At 45.2% G+C, this 13139-nt stretch overlaps 1 protein-coding gene across 1 annotated transcript; it reads left to right on the plus strand.

Moving 5' to 3' along the window:
• The first annotated feature begins 43 nt into the window (after window positions 1-43).
• On the plus strand, window positions 44-13109 carry CMTM1 (CKLF like MARVEL transmembrane domain containing 1). Its single transcript, XM_032424448.1, has 4 exons — window positions 44-468; window positions 3304-3462; window positions 10363-10461; window positions 12221-13109. The coding sequence occupies exons 1-4, from the start codon at window positions 58-60 to the stop codon at window positions 12569-12571; spliced, it is 1020 nt and encodes a 339-aa protein (XP_032280339.1). The 5' UTR covers window positions 44-57; the 3' UTR covers window positions 12572-13109.
• Window positions 13110-13139: the final 30 nt, after the last annotated feature.

The raw sequence follows: 13139 nt of genomic DNA on the forward strand, positions 1-13139 counted from the left end.
CGGCGGCAACCTCAAAACGGCAGGGCCAGCCTGAGACAGCCAGGCCCGGGGCCCACCATGGATGCCAAAACCACCAGGACCCCCACAGGGAGCATGGAACAGCAGCAGCGTCCCGCACGCCCAGGGGCTGCCGCAGCTCCGGGGACACCCTCACGCTCAGCTCCCGCACGCCCAGGGGCTGCCGCAGCTCCGGGGACACCCTCACGCTCAGCTCCCGCACGCCCAGGGGCTGCCGCAGCTCCGGGGACACCTTCACGCTCAGGGCCGGCCGCGCAACCCAGGAACGTAGCACCCAGTGCGCCGCAAGGTGCAACCTCAAGGACACCCACCCAGGCGCCCAAGAGCAAATCGGAGAAGGCCGCCATCCAAAAGCGTGCTGAAGGACGGGCCCTAGTCCCGCTCCAATTCAGGGACAGCTTCAAGCATTTTTTCTTCTCGCCCACGGGAATGCTGAAGATCTTCAGGCTGGTGAGCAGAGAGAGCTGGTGATGCGGGGTGGGTGCGGCCTCGGGGAGTGAGTCCCAGGGGGCGCCAACTCCCAAAAGCTTCCCGACTTCCCTACTTCCCTTTGCCAGCCAGTTTGTTCTGCCTCATCTTTCCTCCCTTCTCACCTTGCTCCTCCCCACACTCAACCGTTATTACTAAACCAGCACTGTTTTTCCTGTCTTACTTTGTATTTCTCAGGTTTTCCCTCACAAAGGGAATTAGGGAAGCAGTGAAGAGCAGAAATGTATAAATTAGCAAACAAAAATAATTGAATTGACCAAAATTGATAAACCAATGGCTAGTATAATAGGGGGAAAAAAGGGTGAAAAGAGAACATATATTTAGACACCAGACAGGGAAAATAATCACAAAGGATGAAGAAACTGAGGATCCCCAAGAGTACTTTACAAAACAAATAAACCTAACTGAAAGAAATAGTTTATTTTATAGGAAAATATAATTACCAAAACTAACCCCAGAATAGAGAAAGCCTAACCAGACCAATGTAAACACAGAAGAAAATGAGAACAAATCAAATGAGTATCTTTCAAAAATTTATCAGGGCCAGACTTTTTTACACATTAACTCTTTCAAACTTCCATGGGATGTAGTTCTGATACTATTGAAACTTTTTCAAAGAATGGAGAAAGAAGAAGCCCTTCTGAATTATTTTTTCAAAGTAGTATAACACTGATATCAAAACCTGACGAAGTCAGAAAAAGAAAATAGAAATCTCACTTGTATCAAAGCAACAAGTATTAATATATTAGCAGAAAATATTCAGTACTTTTTTAAAAATACACCATGATGATGCAGTATTAGGACTCTATTAAAATAACCAACAATAGGGCGCCTGGGTGCCTCAGTTGGTGAAGCGACTGCTTTCGGCTCAGGTCATAATCCTGGCTGGAGTCCCTGGATCGAGTCCCGCATCGGGCTCCCTGCTCGGCAGGAAGTCTGCTTCTCCCTCTGACCCTAACCCCTCTCATGTGCTCTCTCTCATTCTCTCTCTCTCAAATAAATAAATAAAATCTTTAAAAAAAATAAAATAACCAAAAATATAGGTAAAAGGAGAACAAATTAGGAGACTATATCAAATAAGGAAAAGAACACATTTGACAAAATTCAACATTCATCTCTGATTGCAAAAAAAAAGAGATCCATAAAATAGAAATACATAGATAGTTTATCGACATTATAAAAATAAACCCCAAAGTCAGCATCATATATAATTAAGCATTAGAAGTATTCCCATTAAATGAGGAACAAAGAGGATGCCCTCATCAATACCGTTATTCAGTATTTTTCTAGAACTGCTAATCATCACAATTAGGAAAAATAAGTAACAGTTGAAAAGATGAGGCAAAATGTATCATTTTTTCAGCTGATATCACTGCCTAAAAAACTCAAAATCAACTGTGAAACAAGTTAGAACAAGATAATTTCTACTAACTCAGTAGAAATGAACAAACAAGCATTTAAAATAGAAGAAAATATTTCTCTTTACAACAGCAATCAAAATGGTAAACTAAGATTAAATGAAATAAATTTGAAAGACCTATATCAAGAAAACTCAAAAAACTCAGATATTTCAAAACTACTAAAAATAACTGGAAAGATATACTTTGTTCTTAAATAGTAAAAGTAAATCTTTTAATCTTTCAAAATTAGAAGCTAAATGAAATCCCAATTAAAATACCAACAGGCTGGGGCACCTGGGTGGCTCAGTCGGTTAAGCGTCTGCCTTTGGCTCAGGTCATGATCCCAGGGTCCTGGGATCGAGCCCCACATCGGGCTCCCTGCTCGGCAGGAAGCCTGCTCCCCCTGCTTGTGTTCCGTCTCTCGCTGTCTCTCTCTCTGTCAAATAAATAAATAAAATCTTTAAAAAATAAATCAATAAAATAAAATAAAAAACCAACAGGCTTAGCTTGGGGAACTTGACCAAGACAAACATGGGAGACACATACAATCTGAGGATGAGCACTGAAAGGGGGACTAGGTCAGACAATAATATAAAATTGTCTGACCTATAATTGCCTATAATTGCAAAAGTACTAGAGAAGAAATCAGCACCTCAATGGAAGAGGATAGTCTCAAAAGAAACCCAAATATACCTGGGAATTTAGTACATGATAAAGTTTGGATTTCAGATGAGCGGGGGAAATACTGGTGTTTCCCAATAAATGATGTTGGGATAATCAGCACTAAGTTTAGAAAGAAAGAAAACTGGAGCTCTACCTCTTTCTATCAAAATCAGTATATATTTATTCTACTTGTATATACTTCTTTCCAGTATGAAATAAACACTGTGAACAGTAGTTACTTTTCAGGAGATAGACTAGTGTTGGGTTGAGGGAGAAGAAAGAGACTGGAGTTATTTTTCTTTTTCTTTTTCTTTTTTTTTTAAAGATTTTATTTATTTATTTGACAGAGAGAGACAGACAGAGCACAAGCAGGGGGAGCAGCAGAGGGAGAGGGAGAAGCAGGCTCTCCGCTGAGCAGGGAGCCCGATGCGGGGCTCGATCCCAGGACCCTGGGATCATGACCTGAGCCGAAGGCAGACGCTTAACTGCTGAGCCACCCAGGTGCCCCAGACTGGAGTTATTTTTCATTCTTCTATACTTAATGTGCACTTTTATTATTTCCATGTATTATTTCATTTCTTGGAAATATGAGAAATTTTGCAAATAAAATGTCTGTACAAAACAATACAGGCAAGTGCAATATAATCAGATTTACATTCTAACAGTTTATGGGTTTGCTTTGTTTTTTCCTAGCCCATGTGCATTAAAATAAATCCTGTTTCTTTTATTGCAGGGTCTTCTCACAGGAGCATTAGTTTGTTTTGTCATTGCCAGAGCCAATGAGCCGTTTATAGCCATCACAGTTCTGGAAATCTGCATCGTTCTTTTTTTTATTCTAATATATATGCTAACCCTTCAGCACTTGCTGGTTAATTTAGATTGGCCCTTACTTGTAAGTGTTTATTTGCATAATTCAAATATAAGCTTTGCCCTCGGTCCCAGAGTAAAGTCTCTCCTCAAGTGAAAGCAAAAGAGCTATCTCTCTGGACAAGAACATAACTGAGCTGTGACAGGGTGTTGCCCTAGTCCCAGGGGAGAAACTGGCCTAACACCCAGAAAGATTCCTTGGACACTTCTGTCCATAGCACAACCAACACACACACCTGCTTCCATCTCATTATGGCACTGAACACATGGTACTTTGCAGCTTGTCCTAAAGAAAATTTCAATTAGTATATTCAGTAGGTAAACACACTTCTCATCCATTGCTTGTAAAACAGCACATGCTTCTACTTTTCAAACAGCAGCTATTCTAACATTATAAACATTTCCTCCCCTGCATAAGCAAGAGTTGGCACGGCGAAGTTGTAGAAAATTGTCACCCACACCCTGAAAGATTGCAGGAGTCAATCTTTTCATGGATATTAGGGTCCATGCGCCCAAAGAGGTGCCACATGGTGGAGTATTCAAGAAAAGACATTGCATTGCCTTCTTTAGTAGCTTTTTCCAGAACTTCATATTCTTTACCAACTGAAAAATTCCTGAAGCTAATCCCTCAGGTCTCAGATAAATCCTATTTATTGTGGAGCCTGAGGTTCTGCATCCTTGCAGACTGGAGAACTACTGTTCTGTCCAGATACAGACATGGGCCCACTTCCTGGCCCTGGCACCTTCCTAGCTGTGTGAACTTTAGCCTCAGTTTCCCCATCTAGGAAATTCAGCAAAGGAAAAGGGTGATCATAATAACTACCTCATAGGGTTCCTGCAGCACTTAAATGTGTTTAAAGCAAATAGCACAATGCTCAGCACAAAGCAAAAGCAAACATTCACTTACAAAGTGTCCATCAGACCCCATAAAGTAGTTAGATGGCTTTTACCATTTTATCTTGCACTGTGACCAATCCTAACTCAGAGGTCAGGCCTCTCCCACAGCCCACTTCCTTATAGTACCTTTTTCTAACCTTAAGGTAGGACTGGTTGCTATTGAGCTAAACTCAAAATACATTCTTGAAGCATGTGAGGGATTTTCTAAAAAAGCTGCTGAGCTCTCTTTATCCCACAGAGTGCAGAGCAACAGGAAGCAGACAAAGCAAAATATGAGCAACTCTAATTGGACATATGGAAGACCCTCTTAGTTATGGAGAGCTATAAGGATAAAGAGGTTTCTGAGGGGAAACTAAAATCTCTGTCCGTGGAGATTTTCAAGAAGGGAAGGTAAATAAACCATTTTGAGCTCACAGTATGTGCCAGATACTTTTTCATACGTGTTGCCTTATTTAATCCTCACAACAACCCAGTGAGGTTATAGTTTAGCAGATGAGAAGACTTGATGAAAGAGATGAAGTTGCTCATGGCCATAGGCAGTCACTTGGAAACTCAGGCCTGGCTCTAACCCAAACTCCTTCCAGACTTTTTGCCCTATTGCCTTACAATGGTTTCTCTGTCTCCACCCTCCCTTCATTGTTATCCTCCTCGGATTCTCTAAATTTTATGTTCTCTGTATCTTCTCCTGTCTCCTCGTGGTTTCCTTAAAATATGGAGCTAGAGATGAACAGATTAGCCTGGAGGGCGGGTACAGGTCCTTAGGGCAGGTGACTGAGGGCACCACAGCACCAAGGTCAGCTGTGGACTAGAGCCCTCTGAGGAAAGGTCCACTGCTATAAAGCTGGAGGGCTGGATGGAGCCTCAAGGCACCATGCTTTGATGTAGGGTCCGGGGAGAATATCTAGGAAGTGTCTCAGACAAAGGCAAGAACTGGGGGCTCCTAAGAATGAACCAGAAAGGTCCTATGAGAGGAACTGTTCTCACAGTGGTCACAGACAGCTCAGGCCAACTTTTGTAGAATTGCAGGCCTTCGGTCAACTCTGATAAAGCCAGGCCCCCTTTTGCTACCTCTATCCTTGGGTCAGAGTATTCTCTTCCCTTTGGATGACTATAGGAGCCCCAAAGCGTGATTCACATGGACGTGCCTGCTGAGCTCCCAGGAGCTCCACAGTTGGAAAACTATGAAGGTTGCTCAGTTATTCTGAGGCACAACTGACTAGCAGCACATATAACCAAGCAGCCACATACTAACCAACACAGTTGGTCAGATGGTGTGTGATCTAATGGATTTGGAAGGTTTTTTTTTTTTTTAAAGATTTTATTTATTTATTTGATAGAGACACAGCGAGAGAGGGAACACAATCAGGGGGAGTGGGAGAGAGAGAAGCAGGCTTCCCGCTGAGCAGGGAGCCCGATGCGGGGCTCGATCCCAGGACCCTGGGACCATGACCTGAGCCGAAGGCAGACGCTTAACGACTGAGCCACCCAGGCGCCCCTGGATTTGGAAGGTTTTTTAAAAGACCCATCAAAAAAGGATCCAAAACTGTGTTCTCCTATCCTGTCCCTTCCTTTCTAGCCTTCTCTTCCAGATTCCCTAAGGTGAAGGACGTGTACATATGAGATTGTTCAGAAGGGTAGTTCCACTGGGTGGTAACAGGAAGGCCTTGGCAGGGGAGGCAATGTGCTGGGTTAGGGAGAGTTTGCGTGCCTAGGAGAGGGCTGCTTGTCACTTCAGAGAGTAGGTGGACTTGGAGATGTGTTGGCATCATGCTGCAGCAGTCCCCTGGGACCCAGTGGAACAGGGGAAAGCCAGAGAACACAGACTGTCCCTGTTTTAGGGCTCTGTACAGGCTCGAGGACCCACCCACACACTGGGGGCATCCAGCATGCACAGCCCCTCTCCTGGCAAGATGGTTTGTGCCCCCAAGGTAGAGCATTAGGGTAAGGAGTACTGATTTTAAGTGGCGGTTTCCTTAAAGGCTCCCAGGAGTAGAGTTCCTTATTCCTCTGTTCCCATTCTTGTCTGGCAAGGGGCTAATGATGAAAACTCCCAGCAGGGAAACAGAAAGTTTGATAAATCAGGGCTTCAGATGCTCAGCACAGAGCTGAGCCTCACGTACAGCCCTGCTGAGATCTATGGACTCTGGGACCACATTTTGGCAAGGCCTCCTTCTCCGGGGAGACGATGGAGCCTGGGCTGGGGGATCCATACTCCAGTCTCAAGTGCATCTTCTTGCTTCTGTGAAGACTCTGATACCCATGGGTCCACCTCTCAGCCAGCCCTTGACTTGGTATCATGGGCCTGCATCACATCTAGTGAGGATACAGCTTTCCTTACCCCACCCCTGGTGGGGTCACTGTCTTCATTTCTAGACTTCATTATCAATTTTACCCATGAATCTAGTGTCATCTGCCAACATACCCAAGGAAAGTATGAATTGTAATTATCTTCTGAATAGCCCATATTTTTAACACTCCTACATTATAAAAAATATTATCCAATATGGTCAGAGAAACAGTTCTGATCAAGCAGATGTTTTTGCCAATAGAAAGCAATTTTAAAAAAAAAGAACATAATAAACATTTTAAACAAAAACTCTACAGAAGTGATGATTCCCAAACTACCAGCAATATCTTTACATTTATAAAGAGGAAGTGTCAGCTTTAGAATGTCCCCCTTCAAATAAGATTAATGAAAAACCACAGTTCTGGTCATCTCTGATCAGGCTATGTCACATGTTTGGAGAACTCCAGGCACAAATGGAATCAGTGGGAGTTGCAGCTAGCTGAATACTATATAATGTTTATTATATATAAATTCTTGTTACAAATACCACATTTTGTGAAACAAATTGTAAATGTTCAAATTTTTTTCTAATATTCAGTGATTTTTAAAAATAAGCATTCACCATTAAAGCATCTTTTTCTTTCCCAGTTAAAATTCTACACTATTTCATCTCAGCAATTTGGGTGCTTTATGGAAAAATAACAGTCAAGTAACAAATCCATCTCTCAGTTTAGTCAGAGGAGGTTACCTGAGTCAATAGGGTATTTAGTCAAGGGGGAAAGAAAAAGATGATAAGATGGCACGTGACAAGGCTCAGCTGCAATTTTACTCCATCAGGAAGAAAACATCTCTCGCTCCCTCTCTCTCTCTCTCTGCCAAAGATGAGGCCAACAACAATGATGTGTCTGGGCGCCTGGGTGGCTCAGTTGGTTAAGCGACTGCCTTCGGCTCAGGTCATGATCCTGGAGTCCCAGGATCGAGTCCCGCATCGGGCTCCCTGCTCGGCAGGGAGTCTGCTTCTCCCTCTCCCACTCCCCCCTCTTGTGCTCTCTCTCTCTCTCACTCTCTCTCTCAAATAAAAAAAAATCTTTAAAAAAAAAAAAAAAAAACAATGATGTGTCTAAGGCAAAAGATCTGCCGGGGGAGGGGGGGGTGTAGTACAGAGAAGGCCTCTGGACTCTCAAGTCAGGCTGCAGAGGGTCCTAGCCACTTACTGGCTGAGCAACCCCAAGCATGTTCCTTAGCCATCTGTAAATTGAGGATAAGGATAATTTGTTGTGAGAATCAAATGAGATTAACACCCTGGCACAGTATGTGACACACAGGAAGTGCTCAAGAAGTGTGATCTATGAGAGAATGTTAGATATAAGGCAAACATTAGCTCCAGAGGACAGTTCAGGAGAGCACTTCCTTGTGAGCAAGGACCAGAGTAAATTACAGTAAGGACAGAGTAAACGAACATCTAGTATTCCAGTGAGGAGATGGAATTATGACAGGGAGTCAACGATTGGCTAGCGAAGCCTAGTCTACAGTTGATTTATTAGTATTATCATTATTCATTGGCTTTCATCTAAATTCTCAACCACCTATGGCCACAGCTAGTTAATTTTTGTTTTAAAAAGTTTACATCCTATTTCTTAGTTGTAAGAGTCCTTGTTCACACTTTTTTACTATCTTGGTTTACATAATCCTAAAGGACTAAGCTCCTTGCAAAACTGTAAACCACCGTACCTGCCCTACTGTGGGCAGACTTTTCATTCAGCCCACAGAACCCAGCTGGATCTTACTTCTAACCCTCACCAGCCCTGCTCCTTGTCCCCCCAGTGTTACCCACCAGGTGTCCAAATAATTAGTGCCCCTCCATGAGGCAAGTCACATTCCGTGATAGGGATAGGACTCCTTGCTCAGCAATCTCAATGGGAAGAACACCTGAAGTTTGCAGAAAGTTTACCAACTGTGTACATTTTGAAGGCAGATATCACAAGTCCACATTTTGATGCACCCATGACCCACTCGATGCCAGGCACTTATCTGGTATTTTCAGATTCATTATACCATTTAATCCTCAGATCAACCCAATGAATCCCAATCACTATCCCCATATTTAAAATGAACATGTTGATACAGAGGGATGATAAAACATGCCCCAGGTCACACATCTAGGAATTGGCAGGCTAGAAGAGTTCATCAACAAAATACACTCCCACTATACATGTCCCATACCATTTTGACCCTCCGTGACCCATTATCCACAGAAAGTGCCCAAGATGGATGCTGCACTTCCAACCTGGGGGGATGATGGGAGGCAATAGTGAGAGGAGTTCTGACTCCCCTCCTTGGCAGATACCCAATCTTAGGCAATTTAATAAACCTCTCTAAGCCTCTGCTATGTCCTCTTAAAACAGGGATCATAACAATACTGACTCTGGAGGGTGTTTGTGAGGGTTAAATAAGATAATGACTGGGAAATACTGAGCACATTGAAGAGCTCTATCAGAGCCATTATGATTCTGCACACTGGGTGGCAGGGCTCCTTGCTAGATTTGGGAAGGTGCACCAGACAGGCTGACGCTACCAAGTCAAGACATCAAGACTTAAGGACTTAAAATGTTCCAATTAGATATCCAGGCCATATCATGGTTCTATCACCCTGAGCTTTTGACCCTCCCCACACTAGTGCCATGGACACACTGAGTACCCACTTTTCCATTATTGCTCTATTACCAATGCCCAGCCTCTGCTTATCCTGAGGAGTGGCCCCCTCTACTCATCCTCGCCCTTTATTTAGCACACAAAGCTGCAGTTAGGGCTAGCAGTTAAAGAACCCAGTACTGGAATCCAGAAGAAAGGACAAAGGCAGCCCACAGATGCTAGGGCAGACTCAATTCCAGCCATTTCTTAGGAAAGAACAAAAGTCAACAGCACAGGCATTCACTCTAGAATACCAGGCCTGCTCCTCAGGTGGGTTCCTGCCTCCCTGGGATATGTGAACCCACAGAATAAATATGACCCAACTAACTGCCGGAGAATTGGCTCTACCTACAGATTTGGGAATGCAATTAAATTAGTAAAGTGCTAATATAAAATTTAAATTTTATATTAAAAAATATATTATGGAATAGAATGCAGAATTTACATTAATTTAAAATAATAGGATTTTTAAAAATCATATTTATGGAGGTCTGATTCGGGTAGGACCCCATACCTCTAGGTGTTTTTCATGCTCACTTTTTTTTTTTTTTTTTTAAAGATTTTATTTATTTATTTGAGAGAGAGAGAATGAGAGACAGAGAGCATGAGAGGGAGGAGGGTCAGAGGGAGAAGCAGACTCCCCGCTGAGCAGGGAGCCCGATGCGGGACTCGATCCCGGGACTCCAGGATCATGACCTGAGCCAAAGGCAGTTGCTTAACCAACTGAGCCACCCAGGCGCCCACATGCTCACTTTCTTATGCCCTTTAAGGAGAATATAATGGGGAAGTTGTCAGTTTTGTTTTTTTTTTAATGGCACTCTTTAATGAAATTAAACCCATTTCTGCTGACACAGTCCTATCCAGGACCTTAAAATCACATAAACTCATGTCTTGGAAGATGTAAGAATTTTGCTAACGGTTCCTCTTAATATCAATCAAAGGGAAAGTTTTAAAAAGATATCCATCCTTAGATGGGTGATTGACCAATTTAAATATTTTATGAAATCACATTTTCACATAAAGTTGACAGTTTTCAATTCTGTATTACAGGATCTTGTCAACAGTTTTATTACAGCTGTGTTCCTTTTAATAGTTGCCATCTTGGCGATGCAAGAAATGGAAAGAAGGCACTTATTCTATGTTGGAGGGGTAAGTCGAAAACTTCGTGACCCCCTTTAAGATTAGTATTTCAGGGGAACCTGGGTGGCTCAGTCAGTTAAGGGTCCAACTCTTGGTTTCGGGTCAAGTTGTGATCTCAGGGTCATGGGATTGAGCCCCACATCGGTCTCAGTGCTTGGCGCAGAGTGGGCTTGAGATTCTCTTCCTCTCCCTCTGCCCCTCCCACTTGCTCTCTCGCTCTCTCTCAAATAAATAAATAAATCTTTTTTTAAAAAATCAGTATTTCAAAACTCTTTGCAAAGGGAAACTAGCAGACCATCATCAAGATGTAAAGTTGCATAAACTCTAAACTCATGAAAATCTTCATTCTAATACTCATTCGCCAAATAGGTACAAACTCCCCTTTCGAAAAATGTACACACTATTTTTTGAAATGTTGCAACAAGGTGTTCTTGTCCATAAATAGGATTTTGACTCTTCTGGACTAGAGATTTATATTTTAAAAGCACATGAAAAGAAAAGCACATGAATAGGAAAAAAAAAAAAGTACATTGTCAAAAGTGAATGGCCCAGTAGGAAGGAAGGAAGAAAAGGAAGGAAGCTCCCAGCATGTGCCACACACATGGCCAGGCATGTTCTGACTTAATTTTTACCATTCTCATTTTTACAGATATGAGAACTGAGGTTAAATACTTTGCCCTGGCTCACAAGCCTGGGACAAGCTCACCATATGAAGAGCACAAGAAATGGCAGATTAAATGCTTTGAAGATGGAGGGTGGGAAGTGGGGAGGTGAGACTTTGGTTCAAGAAGTTAAGCAATGGAATCAAAAATTAATCCAAAAAAAAAAAAGTTTGACTTCTTTGAAATCAGTAAATATTTGTCAATCCCATTGGATTGTGCCAGGCCCAGGCTTAGTGTTAGGGATAGGGTCCCTTATCCCTGTAGGAGCCCACAGATTAGCTGGGGCAAGACCTACCTAGGGAAAGTTCATTCAAGCATCCAGGGATTAAGTGACGGTGAAGAGAAACATCCAGAGCCAGCAGGATTTGGGAGGCACCTAGAATCTTGGGTGCTATGCGCTGCTGGTCCCCATCTGCTAACTCAGACACCAAGCCTTCTCCTACCTGCCAGGGGCTCCCACCATCTGGACCCCATCAATTCTTACTTGGATGACAGGAGCACCCACCACACCCCACTGGTGTCCCTGCCTCCTCCAGTCCTTTTCACCTCATGGCTTACTGCAAGTGGGCTTTCTGACTCTGGCACCTGATCTCTCCTCTCAATAAAGTCCCAAATTCTGCACTTCCTAGCCTCAACTCTGCCCCCTCCCTCACCAGCTCCAGAGGTCTCAGCCACACCACACTCCTTGGAGACCCCTGTCCACGATCTGAAGTTCTCTTCCTCCCAGTTGGTCCCCTTGGGAACTCCTTCCTGCCCTTTTCAAACAAAGCCCAGGAGTCCTTTCTACTGAAGGGCCTTCTCAGGACCTCATACCTATCTGGAGCCTCCTACAGCCAATACTCTTCTCTGGTCCTTTCCTGGTGCCTCAGGCATCTGGCAAGGTCATTACTGGCAGCAAAACCCACCATTTCCAAAATCCCTTGCTCTGCAAATCGCAGAATGTGCCACAGCTGTCAGCTGGCAGACACCAAATAGGCAGTGCTGGGTCAGAAAGGGACAAGCGGCCACCTGCAGCCCCCTGCCCCCTGGGATGGGATAGGGAAGACAGGTTGCGGCTGAGCTGCAGAATAACCCAGGCTTTCCTTCCCGTGTCCTGTGTCTGACAGACCCAGTGTCTCACAGCGGCAATCGTGTGTATCCTGGATGGGATTATGGTCACCAAGAAGATAAGGGATAAAATGAGAAGAATGCTGGGACTCGAATACGAAAGCAGTTCCTCCCTGCTCCTGGAACCCAAGAAGTCAGGACCCACGCCGGCGCCCGGGAAAGCGGGCACGCCGGGATCCTCGAAACCACCCGTGGCGGCACCTGCGAAAGCACCCACACAGGCCCCCACCTCGGCTGCCAGGCGCACCTCCCCCCAGGGATCCTCGAACGCATCCTCGAAGACATCCACGACGCCATCCTCACGGGCATCCTCGCGGACAGGAGCGGCTGTGCCTCGTCCCTCCCGCTAATCCCCCCACTGAGCTTGCATGCTGTCACCTATCCCGGCCCACATGCGATCATAAAATCAGGGCTGCTAAATCGGGAACATTTCTGCTTCCTCGTGTTGCCTTGTGTAAAAGTCGAGCTACCTTTTTTCGCGGCCGCTGCGCCTGGCGCGGCGCGGGACGACGCTGCCGCAGGGGGCCGTGGCCAGGGCCTTGAGCCCCCGGGGGTTCCCGCCCACGCGACCGGCCCACGGCTGGGGGGAGGGGGGCTGGGCGGCCCTGGAGGCAGCCGGCCCGGCACCCACTGGGGTCCTCGCGGTGCGACCGGGTCGGCCCGGAGCCAGGTGAGGCGGCGCGAGGAGGCGCGGCGTGCGGGGAAGCGCCAGGCGTTGGCGTTCGCCGGCTCCTGGCCGTTGGCTGAGCGGGACCTCTGGGCGGGTCGGTGGGCACCAGGCTCGCTCAGAGGCCAGGCCTGTCCGCGGACAGCAGGAGAGATCGCGCAGGCGGTGAGAAGTTAAGAACTCCCACGCAAAGATGGCTGACAAAGGCAAAAAGGGCAAAGCGGCGGCCGCGGCGGCCCCGCCCCCCGCAG

This window comes from Phoca vitulina, unplaced genomic scaffold (genome assembly GCF_004348235.1).
Source record: "Phoca vitulina isolate PV1807 unplaced genomic scaffold, GSC_HSeal_1.0 scaffold30, whole genome shotgun sequence".
In the NCBI taxonomy this organism is placed as follows: Eukaryota; Metazoa; Chordata; class Mammalia; order Carnivora; family Phocidae; genus Phoca; species Phoca vitulina.